Source organism: Microtus ochrogaster, chromosome 4, assembly GCF_000317375.1.
Source record: "Microtus ochrogaster isolate Prairie Vole_2 chromosome 4, MicOch1.0, whole genome shotgun sequence".
NCBI classification, from domain to species: Eukaryota; Metazoa; Chordata; class Mammalia; order Rodentia; family Cricetidae; genus Microtus; species Microtus ochrogaster.
The window spans coordinates 88,848,609-88,867,675 of NC_022011.1; the positions used below are offsets into that span (position 1 = coordinate 88,848,609).

General features: G+C 40.8%; 1 protein-coding gene across 6 annotated transcripts in view; it reads right to left on the minus strand.

The window, feature by feature from the left end:
- The window catches only part of Pde1a (phosphodiesterase 1A), a 239,366-nt gene that overhangs the window by 76,737 nt on the left and 143,562 nt on the right, over positions 1-19,067 (minus strand). For all 6 annotated transcript variants that reach the window (XM_013346009.2, XM_013346008.2, XM_013346007.2 and 3 more), the window contains one exon: positions 8,817-8,930. In XM_013346009.2, the coding sequence (XP_013201463.1) occupies positions 8,817-8,930 (114 nt within the window). The remainder of the gene's footprint in view (positions 1-8,816; positions 8,931-19,067) is intronic.

A 19,067-nucleotide genomic window follows, 5' to 3' on the forward strand; every position in this document is an offset into this window, starting at 1 on the left:
ACACACACACGCACACACACATGCACACACACACGCACACACACACCACACACACACACGCACACACACACACACCACACACACACACACCATACACACACACACCACACACACACACACACACACACACACTTTAAAAAAAAACACTAAAAAGAATCATACCCCTCATACTATTGTCAGCCATCCTATCAATCTTTATATAATTCCCTTTGGGCAGAAGGATGTCACATATTGATATCTAAAGACAGCAGCTAGGAAACTGGGAACTGGGAACTGGCCATTGGCTTCAGTCAATGAGGATTCAGCCTCTCTAACCCCTGGGCTGATTGGTCCCTGGAAAAGGATATGGGATATAATTTAGGAACAAACTTTGGAGTATAGTCTATTTAAATATGAATAGAATTAAGCTGATTGCTTTATATTTCAAATTTATTAACTTCTCCTAAAAGCTAATAGGGTAGCTCACATGACTGAGAATTTCATGCCATAACATGCAGAGATATCTGCAAACTGCATGATCAGTTGTCTGAGATATGATTGTCAAATGATCACCATGTGTGTCATTAGAAAAGTACGGGTTTAAAGAAACATATTTTTCAAGTCTAAGAATTTATTTTAAATGTCATAATTGTGAAATCTTATTTAATATGTGGAGATTTTGTCAGTCGTTTCTAAAAACAACTAATGTTTTTTTGTTGTTGTTGTTTTGTGGGGATTTTTTTTTCCCCTTCACATTAGTGGAACTGTTTCTAAGGATTTACAGAAAGTAACAAACCACCCAGATGGTGAAATATAAAAATCAAACAAAATTGGTGCGACTTTTCCCTGCATGGTTTTCACACCCATGTGCGAAGTGAGTCCAGCCTACAAACACAGCATTCCACATGGCCACTCCTCTTCTAGCTTATACTGCAAAACAGAGTTCATGAACACCTTGTCACTTGCTTTTGATGCTTTCCCGCTTTCCGGCATACACATTTCACCTGAACATATTTTCTCAGGGTTCCCTACTAGTGAAACTGACCAAAGCAAAAGTTGCCTTTCCAAGTTCTTCCGCCCTAAGCAAACAACTGATTTCTTGCCCCTTCCTGCTGTCCAGGGTTGGGGTTGGCTAGTCAGGAGCAGGTCTCTGTAAGGACAGGTGGGGACGAATGGTCACAGAATTCTACAGCAGAAAGGAACTGAGAACTCATCTTCTGTGTGAGAAAAGCAATGGTTGAGGAAGAAGAGAAAAAAAACTTTCACTAATCACTAGGAGGAGAGAAACCAGGAAAATAGAATAACAGCTGAACTTCCAGCCAAGGGCTTTTCTCAAGATCCTACCTCCACCCTCATCCAGGTCCTCTCTGCTGGTAGAATGAACAGAAGCAGTTTTGTGTTTATTGCACAGCTAACAAGATGTAGTTAGTGGATTTTAAGAATATGCCCTCTCCATTTTTAATATCTTGACAAGTGACTTAAATAGCATCGACCTCATACTTCTCCTGGGACCTATGACACAGGAGCCTATGCCTCCAGTTCCCCTAGACACTTGGCTGTTTGACGATAAACTTGTTGCCCCACTCAAAGCAACCATGCATAAGAATGGGCTTGTGAAATTCTGTGGCAAAGAAAATCTTTTTCTTCCTTCTAGGTTAGGCAGTTTGAAAAGAGTTAGGAACTTGGAAATACTGGTAATGTCTTGCCACAATTCACGGCACCAGAACAAGCAGAACAGAGAGGCTGATCTGCTGACATCATCTGTATCCTGAGTCAACCAACTTTATAGGCAGCCCTGGCAGTCAGTGCTTTGGGTAATGGGAGCTAGTAAATCAACCATTTTGTTTAAGTGGGCTTGGCTGACACATCTTCAAAGACATTCATACCTCAATCTCCACTTTCCTTCCCTTTCTCTGCTCCAAATGTGACAGGAACACACAGAGCCAACATCAAAGTGATGATCTCAGGGAGTTTTTTCTCCCCATCACCACGGTCCGATGACTGTGTGATTCGCCGTCCACAGTTTGACCATGATTACTGTAAACCCTTACCCACCCTAGGTGAGCAGCTGAGTCCAGTTGTAACTGGGCTCTCCAGTTCATCAGCACGGCTCACAGGCATTCACCGAAGGACTCCTGGCTATGCAGTTAACTCCAGCTAGCTTCTGCAAGGATGTGGTGCCATTAATAGTTTGTTCTCTTTCTACTGCTGTATCTACACTAGCAAATTCTGGAAACACAAACTTAGTCATTTCTTCAAAAGCCTCTCCCTGTGAACTCTGCACGGGTGTCATAAGGTAGCTGGCTGCTTATTCCCTTTGTTGAAACTGTGCTTAAGAGGCATTATAAATTTCCAAACTCATTCAGTTCTCCCGGAGACATTGGATTTCCCAGTGCAGGACCCCAGGCCATGCTATCCCTCCAGTCCCTATTTGTCTGCTCTGTGGCCTGTGTCTGTGTTCTGCTCCTAGTCTTCTTTCTGTAGGTTTTTCTCTCTGATTTTCTTAGCTCTTTAAAAATCTTCACCCACCTTTCCACTCCTTCCACACTTCTCTCAAGTGTCCATCCTCACCCTTGGCTGCGATCACTAATGTAATACTGGAACCAAGAGATTAAAAAACCTCAAGGGTTGGAAGGGAGATAACCTGACATTTAAAAAGTTTTTTTTTTTTTAAAAAAATGTATCTTTTACAGAGGCTTAATTTTAACTTCTGTGTGACTGTTGCTTTGTTTTATTGAGAAATCTCTTGAAGAGGGCTTTTAGTTGCATTGAAGAAAAGATTCTACTCTGCCATACAGAAGACTGAACAATGGGACAGGGCAAGACAGCTTCTTAGAATAGTCATGGACAAGGCTGCCTTTGTAAATGCTTATATAGCAATGTGGATTCTTTACCCTATCATTTTTGTATACATGGATTTTGATTGTATTACTCTGGCCAAGATGTTAATCCTTGAATGTTGAAAGTCCAATTTAACATCAATCTTCTTGGGCCCCCTTATGGTGACCTTGGGCTTGAGATTCTCAATTGCAGGTAGGAAAAGATGTTGACAAGTTGCCGTATGGCATGGTGAACTGGTTCCAGTCAGGCAGACACACAAACTGAGAGGATTAGGCTACACCAGGCCCTCTGTGAAAGGCCTTGAGCTCTGACTTCTGAAAGCACCTGCTAGGAAGATCTTCCAGCACGTCCTGCTAATCTGAGCTTCGTGAAGAACTGGAGGTAGGGTTCAGCTCATGCTTAGAAGCCTGCCTATATTTAGTTGGGCCTGAGAAGAAAAATAGTGGCCTCTCTAGGAATAAACAGGTGGAAGTCAACACCAGCTACAGAGCAAAGTGAGAAAACATATTGATGGAATAAGCAGATATTCAGCGGACATTATCAAAACCTTTAAGATGGGGAAGACATCCAAATAGTAAATGAATTCCAGCTATTAATGACTAAGACAACCAGAATCTCTGGGTTAGAGCTCCCAGTTCACTTCTCTAATTGGCATTCATTGTCACATTTCATGTCCATTTATTGAGCACCTTCTGAATGCCTTCGAGCCTCACAGTCTCTTCTTAGAAGGTCTATCTTGAAGCGTGGTCAGAGAGCTATGCCAGAGAGCAGGCTCATTAGCCCTCTTCAAGAGATTTTTCAATAAAACAAAGCAACAGTCACACAGAAGTTAAAATTAAGCCTCTGTAAAATATACAATTTTTTAAAAAAACTTTTTAAATGTCAGGTTATCTCCCTTCCAACCCCTGAGGTTTTTTAATCTCTTGGTTCCAGTATTACATTAGTGATCGCAGCCAAGAGTGAGGATGGACACTTGAGAGAAGTGTGGAAGGAGTGGAAAGGTGGGTGAAGATTTTTAAAGAGCTAAGAAAATCAGACAGCTAAGAAAAGTGACAGTCTGGTCATGAATGGCTTGAATTCAGACTCTAAATTCTTACCACACATTCTTACTCCCTCTACCTACAAGGTTGTTTCTAGTTTTTCAGTCTCTGTAACACTCAACCTTCTTTGGGGAGCGACTCAGCCTCGGAGATCACCTGTGTCTTCCCCATTCTGTCTCCACTATAATCACCAGCTCTCCATCAGTGGCACTCTTGATTCTGATGACCAGTATGCTTGATAATACCTTACCATCTTCAGCCACTATCTGATAGGTCAGAAGAAGTTCATGGGTAAATCCTGCACTCAGTGGTTTCAAGGCTCTTACCCTCCCCAACTATCATCACTCAGTGTCTGCCAGTGCAACTTTTTGGAGTATTGGCTGGCATCAGTGCAGTCTCGGTCTGGTATGACTTATCCCAAGATAGGAACCGATAGGCTTAGTTAGACTTGCTTGCCAAGTGAGGATGTGCCAACCGGTGGATAACTGCCTTCATGTCTCCTTCCATCACTTTGTACATCTCTGTTTTTCCCTGGCTGTCTTCATTTTCTCCAAGACTCCAAACTGCTTTCAGGGAATTATTTGTTATTTTCTTTAGGAAGTTTAAATCCCATATCTTAATACATTATGTACCAAGTATACAACGTGTATTGTATTTTACACATATAGTAAAAATAATGTCTACAATCTAACTTTTACTCTGCCTGACATTATGTCATATTTAATCCTGTCAACCCCCCTCTGTATTTCATAAATGAAACAGCTAAGTACTCTAGATTAAGTCATTATTTCAGTTTTGAGTGGAGGATCTACTCGGGATAACCATAAAGATTGGTTCATATGAACTAAAATGAAAGAACAACTTATGTTTTGGGGATGCTAGCAAGCACAATATCCATTTTCAAAAGCAGGCCTCGCAAGGCAGCTGCACACCCTATTATTCATGCTCAAGGATGCTACTTCGCTTGGCTGTGTTACAATCCAAATAAGGACACGGGGATTCTTTCTAGATCACATGGATTACAAGTGTGCAACACTGAAAAATAATAGCCTCTGGAGACACATCTGAAAGACTCATAAATTTTGGCCTTTACATATGAAAATGTCTTTTACAAAACCTAACAAATGATCATACCCACTGTGGGATTGTACAATAATCTCCATAAAAGTCACATTTCTATTTCTATCAGAAATTTTATTTTTCTAACCCAAATCGTTTTTACAGAGAGATTTTTGTCTTGATTTGTCTTAACTGAAACCCTGTAGTCGGTCATCTTTAGTAGGAAGAAGTGTGTGTTTGTGTACACGTGTGATTGTGTGCACTGGTTAACTGACAGTTCCTATTTTGCCCTGTGATAAACTTTCCCCCAGACTAGCCAATTTTCAGCATCTCTATGAATCATTTGCAGAACCATTTTCTTTCTAGAAAGCATTTCCAAATTCAAACTTTCATAAACCAGGAGATCTTAAAATATAAATTAATGTGCAACTAAATATTGCCTGACTCTTCTTTATTTTGTTCAGTCTGTTTTACTAGAATTCCTATGGCAAATAATATGTTGATAACTGCAAACACATTTCAGAAAGATCCTCAGCGCCACGCTTCATGCCTTACAAAATATATAGGAAATCAATCCGTGTTGTACGGTTTTGCTCAAAATGCCTTCAGTACACATTTCTGGCACAAAATTCAAAGATCCTTGAGGGGTGGTCTTAGGTCTAACAGCTGGTACGATGGCAAGTACATAAGCGTAGGCTTTCCCGGGAAGACAAAATACCAATGTGCAGCATTTGATGTTCTCCAGGGCATAGTGTCCCATTGGAGCCAAGTCCACAGCAACAGCGTGTTGACAAAGAGGCACAACTGGGAAAAGATGAGAGGCAATGCTATCCGCATAACATGGAATCTTAGAATCTGTGATCAAAGTACCCATAAAAGTTCTGAAAATACATACATACATACATGTGTGTGTGTGTGTGTGTGCGTGTGCATACTACACACATGTTTGTGGTGTACATGTGAGTACATGAGTGTAGGTAGGTGCATGTGTCTGCACTCACCTGCAGCCCTGGGAAATACCCATCCGTCCACTGTAAATAAAGATATGAGTGTGTGAACTGTGGTTAATAGGCCCAACTCTAGTGTCAAGAACGCTACAGCTGTTAGCTCGCTCTTCAGTGTACTCTCTTGGGGAAGCCCTGGAAGGTTTCTGTGATTCATTGTCCTTATTTTCAAAATGGTAATAACAGAATTTCTATCTCACGGGGCTTCTGTGATGTTTAAATCAGCTTTAGTGCTCCCATTAGTAAAATGCAGAAAGTAATCACTCTGAGTATTGTATAAGAGAGCGGGGAGCTAGCAGCCTGTAGGAGGAGGTGTAAAATTGAGGAATTATATTATTCTGATGAACATAAAGCTGTGGAAGGATTTAAACAAAGGAGAAGGGCTCTGGGCTATAGCTCAGTTAGTGGAGCACTTGTCTAGCATGCATGAAGCCTTGTGTTCAACACCTAGCCCTACATGAACTAGACGTGGGCATGCAAGCCTGCTACCTCAGCACTCAGGAGCGCGGGGCAGGAGGATGAGAAGCTCAAGTTCCTTTTCAGCCATATGGTGAATTTATAGCCAGGCCGAGCTACATGACACACTTTTTCACATTAATTAATTAGTGTGACATTAGGAAGTGCTATTTTTTTACTAGGGGGATCCAATAAGACAACAGAAGTTAAGTTATTGTCCTGAGCATTTTCCCCTACCAAAGAGTAATTTTCACATGTAAAAACATTACAAATGTAACATATTTAAATGACTTAGGGATCATGGGCACCTAAGCTAGCAAAATAAAACATGAAGTCATAACTGTCCTGGGAAGGAGATTACCTAAAAATGAGCAAATATAGCACATCATCAATCAAATGAAAGTTTGAACATCTAGGCAAATAAAAATTAGCACTATGCTGCAAGATGTTGGAAGCCTCCAAAGAATTGTTGGCATTTTAAAATTCTTACATTTTATAAAGAAATGTAATGTACAATGTCTTGTCAAAAAGAGCATTGCAGAACCCTTAGACCTGCTAAGCTCAACCAACTTGTGAACAATAAGTAAATACACCTAAAAGAGAAATTCTGAAGAAACGCTAGCAGCCCCTCTGGCATTTAGTGCTTTAGTGCACACACACACACACACACACGACTGTCCCCTTGGAGTGACTACCCACATCATTTGCTCTCAGGGAAGATCACCAAGCAAACGTAAAGTTAAAAAGAACCTGTGATTTTCACCTCATCATGACTCCAAACCCAAGGAACTGCATTTTATGACCATCGAACCTGTGCCATCCAACCTGGTTGTGAATCTTTCTCTCAGAATGAAGTCCTTTTAATTGTGGAACATATAAAAGTTCAAAACAAGATTCCAGACCCCCCCGAAAACTCATGATTTGTGAAACAAGTAAAATAAAACACTATGTTTGTTCTAACCTATTATCCAGGAAAGGAGGAGAGAAAAAATACAAAATAAAATACATCAGTAGACCACTGGAAAATACATGACATTCAGGAGGAAGTGAGAACATGGAATGAAGGTGGAGGTAAGATTCTGAAGAATCATTTCCTCACATGCTTGGCTTCTGAGTCATACTGTAAGAGGCAAGCACCAACCTTCATTTCAGTTCTTTCAATAAGAGACCAAGAATCTAAAAGCACCTAGGCCAGATCCCGACCATGGATAACAATATGAATGTATTGCCAGTCAGATAACAGTGTGTGTGAAGTCCATACACAGAGGCAAAAACTCCCATCCCACACTTAATAGTTCTCACTGTCGCCCAAATCAGGTCTGGCTTAGGTGAACATGAACAGAGGGGGCAGGGCCCAAAGGCACACACTAGTGTCTTCTGTGCACTCTCCTGGTACTGGTAGTTTAATGATGAGGTTGGATAGGTGAAGAGTTATAGGGCCAGGATCTTAATGGATTGTTGGTGTTACTGCAATCCACATAATAAATTCCCACAGTCTGGAACTTTTATTCTATCATGGACTTCTTATGGCTCCTTCAGAGATAATTCACTAGTATACCTTGAACCTTATTTTCTCAGAAATTGTTACTGAACTGGCAGGGTTCAGGTCCTGACTGCCACATGAGAAGTCACTTCAGAATCCTTCTTTTTCCATCCACCATCAATGCTCTTTGGTACACCATGAAGCCTCCTCCTTGTCCCTTTTGTCTGACCCGAAGTCTGGATGTGCGCAGCTCTGCCGCTGCACAGTCTCTCAGCCCTGAGCTCAGAGGCTCATCTCTTTTCCCTGCAATACTTTTATTTCCCAGTGGGAAAGTCGGGAACCTGCCTCTGTTTTCTGAGAGCCCCGAGAAACCGGAGAAACCGCTCAAGTCCCTTGAGTACAAACACCTGTGAGGGAGAAGGGATTTGGGCTGAGAGCCACGGTGCTGCACTGACAGCCCTCTTCAAATAAATCTCCCTCTCCAAACCTTCTTCAACTGCCAACTGCAAAGCCAGGCTTAGGGCAAGGGATGCTTGACTAAATAAACCCTGTAAGCCCTCCATTCAGCTCTAATGAATTCATCTAACGGGTCTCACACCCCTTTTCTCGTAATATTGAAATATGAGATAATAGGAAAAACTCTTATATTAGTAAAAACTAGTCTCTTGGTATTTACAAGTCTAAGGAAACCGAAAGAGCAAGAAATTTAATTATTTTGTTTAATAAATTTACTGTTTGACTATTTTATTATAATCAAGTGTTTGGACTAAAGTATAATTTTTTTAAAAAAGAACAATATCCCATTTAAGTAGCTATATGAAAATAATTTCTAAATTTTAATAAAGATTTTTGACTTTTGTTTCATCACTAAATTTTGTTTGTAATATAGGAGGGTCAAAAACAGAGAAGACAGAGAGGAGCACTGAAGATGAACCGGGAGGGGCTAAGACTCACCTTGTCTCGTCGATATAAACTGCTTCCAGCACGGACGCCGCATATTCGATATTCTTCTTTAGGTCGACAACGTTGACATCGCCTTTCTCCAGCTGCTTCACTAAGCATCTTAGTCTATGTCCGAAAGGGAGACAAGGAGAGGAAAAGATTCTATAACAAAGTCGATCTAGCTCCATAGTAAGTACACAAACTAAGTAAAACATTTAACATGACTACTACTAGGTCATTAAACAGAGATATTTTCATTTTCATATAACTGAGACCAGTTTTTATAATATAAGTAATCATTTGAAATGATATTCTCTTCTCAGGACTATTAGGAGTATTAGTATATAGTGTGAGAATCACATTCAAGGTGAATTTTCCTGAAAATTCAAGACAACATGTTCAAAACACTTTTCTAAGATTTTACTTTTAAGACTAGAATTTTGTCTCTGATCATTCTGCTTCTTCAGGGCTGGCCATGTTATCTTCCGACAGCACCTTGACCGTTGTTTACTGTTTGCAACAAAGAGAAATGAGCAACTCTGGTCCATTGCCCCTCTGGTCCAGTGCTTCCCCCCAGGATACTCTTTCTCTGCATAGGCCCACAGCAATGGACTGAAATATCAAAATTTAGGAGCAAAAGAAATCTTCTTGACTTAAATCATTTTTATCTGGTATTTGTCATGGTGATAAACATTAATCAACACTAGTTCACTGCAACTGTTTTTCCAGCCAAGGTGAATCTGAAAAATATTTTCTCTTGACTTTGCCCACAAGGCCATGGGTTTCAATATTCAGAAGAATTTTAAAGTGTGATGTGTGGAGGCCCCAAACTGTGAGCCTGTTTCCACCTTGTCTGAAGGTCAGAGAGTTTCAGCTTGTTCACAATTGTTGACAGCAACCAGGGCTACACATTCTGACTCAGGATGTGGTTTCTTGGTTCTTTTGACATTAAGTCATCACCATTCTGTTGTTTAGGCAATGAAGATACCGTAGACCAAATATCCTGAAGGCAGTCATTCCCTACCTCACACTTCCAGCTTCAAAGAAGGAGCAGAAGTATGCTTGCATATCCTGACTATCTGTCAGGATGGAGTGGATCTACCTGTCTGAGTACTGACGTATAAAAGTGTATGGAAAACAAACAGGTGATTTCAGTATTCACTGGAACTCCCTTCTGATACCATCCTATGCTTAGTGTTACTTTTCTTGCACCTTTGTCCTCTTTACTATTTTTTCTGATCTCCATGCTCCTACCCTGCTAAGTGGTATTTTTGGCAAATCTGGTCTCCGACAGTGAAGTACAGCTAAGGAAGGTCTGGATCCTGATTGACACCAATTGTAAAATGACAAAGATGAATGTTTGAAGACCCTGAATCTGGAGATAATTGTGATGCATCAATATACATCCAATACAGTGAGATAATACAAAAATGACCTGGAGATGAATGTGGGACTTTGGGAATGTCTATGAATTAAATTCTACAGCACGTTTTCAGAGACACTTCTCTGAGCTGAACTGGAGCCCCATGCCTGTCTAGATCCACTGTCTGTCACTGAACACAGAAGAACATACGCCCTGTCTAGATCCACTGTCTGTCACTGAACACAGAAGAACATATGCCCTGTCTAGATCCACTGTCTGTCACTGAACACAGAAGAACATACGCCCTCTCTGTACATGCTGCAGGTAAGCAATGTGACGAGAACTTAGCTATTCCCTAGGTTGCCAGGAAATTTAATTCCATCTCGGTTTAAAGGAGTTGACAGAACACAACCTATGCTTGAGTACTAGCTAACATAGGGTACCTTTTATTTCCTAACAGTTTATCTTTGATAATTCCCAACACCAGGCTTCAGACTATCTGAGAACATCGCAAAAGGCAGTTGACATTTCCCCCACCAGAAGAAACACTTTCTCTGTAGAAAATGTCACACCTTTATTAAAACTTATTAAGGAGCTGTGAATTATTACACTTTCATAACATTAATTTCATATAATAAGAGACTCGCAGACACATCACAGAATGAGTTATACGTAGCAGTAAATGAGTTACACGAATCGGCAGAGCAAAGCAAAGCCCAACTTAAGGGCTCTAACAAGCGGCGTAAGAAGGAAATGATAAGTCCGTCATGAACCCTGATACACCATCAGAGTTTATGAAACACTGATGAGAACGGAACTAACACGTAAAGGATTCCTCATTTATTCACTGAGATGGGACACTGAAGTTGTTTTGGTTTTTGGCTCTTATGAGTAGTATTGCAATCAACACAGTTCAGAAGTCACTTTCATACACTGACTTTATTTTTATATGTAATTGCTTAGCTATTTCCTCCAAACTCAAAAGCCTCCTTTTCTGTACCAGAGAAGGATTTACAGCAACCTAGAAGATTGTGTCAAATCTGTGGGTATGTCTCTGTGGGTATTTCTAGTGGAAATTCATGGGCTGGGGGAAACAGAATGATGTAGAATCGCAAAATTCTCCTTTCTCTGTTCTCTGGCTGGCCTGCTGTGAGCTGGTTGGTTAAGTGTGTCTTCAATGTCATGATGGGCTGAATCCTCAGAAACAGGGAATGAGTCAAACCTCTCTCTCTTAAGTTGTTTCTGTCAAGTATTGAGATCATAGAGACGAACACATAGCTAACGCCCTGCCCGCTAAGGATGGCAGAGAAGCAAGGTGGGAACGACCTGTGCCTGGCATGGTGGCATGCACCTGGAATTGCAGTACTTGAGGTCTGGACCAGGAGAAAGACCATCAGTTCAAGACCAGTCTATGGACACAGTTGGATTTCATATGTATGAAACTAAACCTCATCTTGATGAATCAAATATATAACGAAAGAATCAAAGTGAAGAACCCACAAACGGAGTAAAGTTCTACAAAACGAGAGACGTGCTTCCTGAAGGTTACCCACAGGTTGGTTTGCTAACTCAGATGACTGAGTGGTCCCCATGGAGTCATGCATCAGCATCCTGTTATCATCACTCCATCAGCATCCTGCTACAGGAAGAGCTGTGATATATGTACAATGAGCATGCCCATCAGAAACGTGAACAAGGTTTGTGGGCAAAAATACTTTCCAACATAAAAGACTGAAGGACATATAAATTTGGGAATGATTGAGACTCCCCCTTTTTACTTCTCTCGTTTATAAGCACAAAATATTTATTTATCTATTTATCTAATCTGTCTATTTATTGGTTTTTTTGAGACAGGTTTTCTGTTTGTCACAAGGCTGTCCTGAAACTCACTCTGTAGACCAAGCTGGTCTTGAGCTTATAGAAATCCACCTGCCTCTGCCTCCTGAGTGCTGGGATTAAAGATATTAAAATTTTAAATTAAAGATATTAAAATTAAATATTAAAATATTTCTATACTCATATATTTACATGTTTATTCAGTAAATATATATATATATATGGGTATAGAAATATTGAGATAAATTTGAAGACTATGATATAAACACAGATGTAAAATTTTATTCAAGTTTTCCACTCAGAAAATTTGGTCATCATCATCATTATTATTATCATCATTAACTGTTTATGTTTTTTTTAAACTAGGCTACCAAGTATATCTGGGAAAATACCTATCTCATAAAACCTCTGAGGTTTTTGTCCATTCTTAGAAACCAAATTACACCATTTATTCCTTGCATATACACACCGAAATATCTCCTATTAATTCTGACCTGAGTCACATATGTAGCAGACATATGAAGAGGCAGACATATTTATCAGTAATGGAGTGCTGAGAATATGTGTGTGACTGGCTCACAAGGTCATCCGTGAAGGGATATCAGGAAGGAGCTAATAGGGGTGAAAAAGCACAGACAAGAAAGGGCAAGGGGAGGAACAGGAATTGAGATTCTTGTTTAAAAATGCCATAATACCTAATTCTTTGAAAGATACCAGAATGAAAACAAACACTGACTCAAATGCAACAAGGATGACAAAAATGATCCATGAGATTATTAAAATGTAATTATTAAAATGAAATCATAGAAACATTATGCTAATAAATTTAGCAACTCTTACAAAATGAGCCCTGAGAGACACAAACTACTAAAGCTCAAGAGGAAATGGACGCAACTGCTTTGTGCTAAAATAACTCTTTCCTAAGAACCACAGACTAGTGTTGAAGTTGTAACTCGGTAGGGATGCTAACACTCCCAGTACCCACGACACACAAATCACAGCCTGAAATCACACAGGACTGTCAGGACAAGAAGATACTGTGTCACTTTCAGGAAGCCCTGCTCACTCTGGAATCTAAAACAGCACAAAGTAACAACAAGGACAACAAAGCCATTTCAGATACTTTCTTCCCTGTTGCCATAGAATTGGTGAAGGATGAACCAAGGGCTCTACAGTTCCCTAAAAATTTGTATCATTGAAGAAAAGAGAAAATTGTGGGACCAATGGGTTACTACTGTGATTTCTGAGGGCTATGTGCAATAACATTGCATTGTATCTGGGATTTACTAAGGGATAGATTTTAGTCACCTTTACAGTCTTAAAAAATGTAACATATGAGAAGATGGATGTGCTCTTTTTCCTTACTGTAGTGATTGTATCGGTGAATCCTTACACATGTGTGTAAATAATGTGTTTTATACCTCAAACGTGTGTAATAAAACAGCATGACAAAGAATATTAGTCTTAAAATGCATTTAAATATGATTATAGTTTTCATTTAAAGGAACAGCATAATCCCATTGACAGGCAGTGAAGTCATCTCTCACTATATATGGAAAATTGAGGTTAGGGTCCAGATTTATGGCTCCTCAAATCTGACATAAACTAGGATAGTCTTTCATATATCCTGTGCAATGCCCCCATGGTCAAAATCACTGAAGGTTGCTTGTTATCGTTAGTGTTGTATGTGTGGTGTGTAAGTAGATGCTATGCTGTGTCCTTTAGGGCTCCATGACAGAGGGGAAACCTGTGTGTGTCCAGTTCAGTCGCAATGTTTCCTCCTCATTTTCAAAGCACAAGTAATTGAATCAAGAGACGTGGGAACCATGAGCAGCAAGCGCCTGCCAGCTGGGATGAGTGGGCTTTTCTATGTCTAAAATTATATCCAACGTTTCCTCTTCTCTAAGAATATGACAAGTTAGTAAAGTATTTATTACTACTTCAAGGGATATTAGTTTATTGTTTTACAGAAATAGACATTGCATAATTCCCAGCATGTAAAAGGAGAATTCCCTTTTAAGTACAGAGATCGTTAGAAAGGCCTTCAAGATCCACTCCTTTCTCCTTGGAGACAAAACAAACAAAATAAAATAAAATAAAACTGTACAACCATAACTCTAAGACAGAGCTTAATCATTTACACCTGGTCACTGTTAACAGCTCTGAAGCATTATTGTCTAAATAAATATATCCTAAAGCCTAGTGAATATATTTAAAGCTCTTGTGTCTTGATGAAACAAGAGACTTTCTTCTACTAATGAGTTATTTACTCAAATCAAGGAGACAGGCTAGGGATAGGGAACACTCATTACAGCTGCAGCGGAGAGCAGCTTAACGTCTTAAATGCCGTTCTCTTGGACGCTAGAGAAGTCATTGAGCACTCAGCTCGGCTGTACTTTGTTAAGCATCTCTCTCATTTGTCCCTCCTGTCTCTGTGGCTATGTATTATATTCCTTACACTGGAGTCTGACCTACAGAAAGAGACCAGACTGTAAATCAGAAGCAAGGAGGATAAGAGGAAGGAGCAGGGAATGAGAGGAGTGGAGACTTCATGATACTTGTTCATTCTCCCCAGAGGGTCTTCCTCCTCCCCCAGCTCCACCTCTGTGCCCTCCTCCCCTCCTCCCTCTTCTCTCCTCCCCTCCTCTTTCATCTCCTCTCCTTCTTATCTCTTCTACAGAGGAACCTTATTGGGAAACTCCCCACAGAGTTCTCTTTCAGACTCTCTCTCTCTCTCTCTCTCTCTCTCTCTCTCTCTCTCTCTCCTCCCCCCATCTTTGTCTTTAAGTCTTGTAATTATTCCATCCCCTTTCTGGCTCTTTTCCTGTCTCTGAATTTTATTACTCTTCTGTTCATTGATACTTCATGTCTTCGGGCATCCCTAAGGTGCCACACTACTAGTTCAGGGAGATTACATAAATTTAGCTTCCTCTGTGAATCCTGTACAAGTGTAGAGACTGTTAGTCACTTCTCACGTTACCTGTGCTGAGTCTGCTTTAGCCTACCACCTACAGCACACTCCATTGGCACACCGTCTTTCCCTCCTTCCAGGGATGGTTAGTGCAGCCCTGTGTGTCACTGAGAAGACTGTAGAGGCAGGAAAGCTGAGGGGGTGTTCCTCCCCTAGTCCAGCCCTCTTCCCCCTCTTCACAGAAAGAAAGAACACTGACTTTGAAAGCTGTTTTCTAGTCTATCTGTAGTGATTGGTATCCAGCCAACGGCATCGGAAGGCCTGGGCTGAGCCACCACCAAGGGAACGCTAGACAATCTGGAAATGCTAGAAACCCATAAGCAAATTGACTCTCTCCCATTGGCAGAGCTGGGTACTGAGATAACAGGTGTTGTTGGGAGGTGCTGATGCAAAATGAACCAGGAACTTTGTGGTATAGTTTTTAAATAAAACAAAAAGAAAATAGACAAAAACAGGATTTTTTAAATTTAAAATTCAACATGGCAGACTGCTTTTGAAAGGCTTCTGTACTGATCACCACGGAAACTTCACTAATATTACAAGAGAATTGAAGCTATAAACTAACAGCAAGGGCAAGGGGCACAGAAGGGAAGGCAAGAGAGGTTTTACCTCACAGCTTTGAGAAACCATGAGGAGTGGGAGCTGACTTGCTGTGAGTCAGGTAGTCACAGCCGAGAACCGTCTGGGCAGACAGTGTCAAGAGAGCAATTATCTAGGTCAGAGATCTGCCTATGAGAGCGGCTGTGAGGTTGGTTACTGATGCAGGAAGGACCCAGACAGCTATGGGCCGCGCTATTGCGTGTAGAGTAGGCCCCGAAATATGGGATAGTGAAGAAATAGCTAAAAATACAGAAGAGCATGTGCTGGGGACCTGGTAACAGAAGTTTCTTCTTCATGATTTTGGAGCTCTAGAGGCTGAGTCCTCCAGCAAGGCTAGCCCCTAGTTCTCTTCCCCTTTCCTTGTACCTCCCCTGGCAGAAAAAGCAAAAGAGGTCTTATTCAAAGGCCTCTTTCAGCAAGGCAGATTCCCGTTTACTAGCACTGTGGCTCAGATCTACTGGCATCCCACAGGCTCCTCCTCCAGATACCATCATCTTGGGAAGTAGGAGGATTAGATGTCACCATCCAGATTTGGGAGGACTGGAAACAAACCTAGCAAGTGGCTTGGAACATTTAATTAATGCAGAACCACGTACCAGCAAGCTTTAAAAATACACCAGCAGAGAAGAAAAATCTTATAAAAATAGATTTTTAGAGAAACATGCATGCAAAAAAATAAAACTACAGAAAGAAAATCAACACGGAATTTTTCCAATTATAACCGTACACAAGAAAGCCCGATAAACAGAAACATTGCTATGATAGTACCCAAAGCATAAAAGTCTTTCCGTTACACTTGACACTCAGCAAGAAGAAAATTGAGACTTCTAAGGAAGCTCTCGAAAGCCCAGGCTTTCCCCAGAGATGCAATTCCTAGCATAGGCAACAATCCAGCACAGTGTGAAGACCCTGTGAATGTTACAAAAAAAGAAATAAATCCAACAACAACAAAAACTTTGACTTCTAATTTATCTCTTTCTGTCTCTCTCTCTCTCTCTCTCTCCCTCCTGGGTAAGAATATTGTGTTTAGGTATTTATATGTCTGCCCCATTCAAGCCTACGCAGGTTATGCCCACGAAGCAGTGTTTATGCTCCCCTGGATGTAACTGCAGAGCAGATGGTGCGTGATTGCAGTCCCGTTCCTAGATTCAGTTATAGCGGCTAGTTGGGCATCAACCACTTAGGTTTACCAGCATCATTGTCTCCACATTACAGACATTGCTCATGGAAACCATCACATCTGCTACACACCCATCAATAATTCTTCATTCTGAAGACTTTCATCGTAGAGTTCATTTTCTCCTCACCCCCAAATGGTAGAGTTGCTCTGTAGCTCTGGAGTACAGTGTCCTCCCTCAGACTTCCCATGTCCACATTCTTTATGGGGCGCCTGTTTCTAGAGGCAGCGACTTTCTCCTTCCTCAGGTTTCCCCATCTTGGTTCAAAGCTCACATTCTCTAGTACCTTCCAACAAAATGTGCATAGGACACAAATCCTTGTGTCCCTGAATGATAATTTTTTTCCTTTCTTTCCATTTGCTTGACAGTTGGATAGAGTGCTGTGAGCTGGGAAGCATTTTCTCTGAGGATGTAGAAGCTCAGTTACCCTGTGCCGCGGAGTCTTCCACGTGGTCGCTGTGTTCCACGGATAGCTACTGCTTTTCTTCCTGATCATACACCGTATCTCACAGGCCACGAAAGCATCACTCTCCAATTACTTTTCTTTCGTTCACTTTTATTTTTGTAAAGGATTCTATCACAATTTTAGTCGGAAAGGAAGGTTCAAGTTGGAAAAAAAGGTATGTGTGACAGACAGTTCATTATCTTTATACAGGAAGAACAATGTTCATTTCTTGCTACTTGGCCATATTAGTAATGATAATAATAATATAATAATGAAGGTTCCAATAAGCAAAACAATAAAAATGGTTTTATGAAATATCAAAATAACTGAATGAAATATCAACGATTAAGCAGCTTACGGGGCAAATGGGCATGGACCCTTTGGTACTGGGTAAAGCTATAGATTGTCTATCACCATAGCTAAAAAGGACAGAGGGGTTTAAGAAGGGAAGAATTACAGCATAATCTGCAGTTCAAGGGTAGATATCCACCTCTGCTCTGGTGACTCAGCCCGCTGATTATGAACAGTTCCGCAGCTCTTCCTCACCATCTCCCTGACTCAGCGCATGACTCCGTGCAAACCAACAAGCGTGTCTTGCGCTCTAGGATGCTTGAGTCATTCTCCTCTGCAGAGCTCAGTGTGACTTTTCCTCTTTTTCCGCAGCTGCGGTGTTTTTGAAGGTGTGATACTCCCTCGTGTTCTATAGCGCTCGTGGTGATTTTCCTCCTGTAGTTTGGTTTTGCAGTGTCTTATGTAGAAAAAATCATGCTGAAAATGTCATAATGAGGGCTATTTTAAAAAACAAAATGGCTTTTCAAAGAAATGACTTAACACGCTTGTAGAACCAGTGGCTTTGCAATAACTTGAGAGTGATACAATAAAATAATAAAGCCATATCAAGAAAGTTCTCTGAATATTCAGTACATAGAAGAGAGGCCAGCCAGCACGCTGATAACTGACCAGTGCCTGAAAGAAGCAGATGCTAAGCATAAACTTTAGTTTACAAAAGGTGCCAACTCATTCCAAGGAGATGGCGCATGAATAGAATGTTCTTACTTCAGATTGTAATTCAATGGTGGTTAGAACATAGCTTGTGTTGTGTAGAAAATGGTGACCAGAAAGGCATAAGCAATCATCTTGCAATAATGCAAGTGAAGAAGGATGACAACCCGCAGGAGACAGTGCTGGGTTTGAGAATGCTGGGCTGACAAAATGATTACTTGTCATAAATTCTGACATTTAGGAGATTTTTCTTAAATTCTCTCTTAATATTTTTTGCCTGAGGTCTGACATACAAATATATTCACTGGGTTCATTTACCCTGTATATTCTGTGGGGTCCCTGAAGGTGAAGCAAATTCTCAGGAACATGGCAAATGCTTGCAGTTCCAAAGACAGCAGATCTCACACAGCCTGTTGTGATTGAGATTGGTCCTTGGATGAGTTGGCTACAGAGTAGCTTTGCATGTTCGCAGGGTTACAGAAGCTATGACTTGCTGCTGGGAGCTTCCACTGTCTTTGTTTGGCTCTTTAACATTGGTGAGAAATGAAATCCCACTCGCCCTGCTTCCTCTCCCCTCCTCACACTCGCACTGCACACAATAATAGTCTTTTGATTATTAAAACTCATTTTGTAAGCCCAAAAGCCAACTCCTTAAAAATAAAATTTTGCATTCGGATTAGTAACTAAAAGTGTTGATTGTTAAAGTAGACTGAGTCTCCTCAGGAGGCTGTAACTTTCTTTCTTTTCTTTTTTAAGGCAGGCTTTCTCTGCTTAGCCCTAGCTGTCCTGGAACATGCTCTGTAGACCAGGCTGGCCTCAGACTCATGGAGATCTGCCTACCTCTGCCTCCCAGTTGCTGGGATCAAAG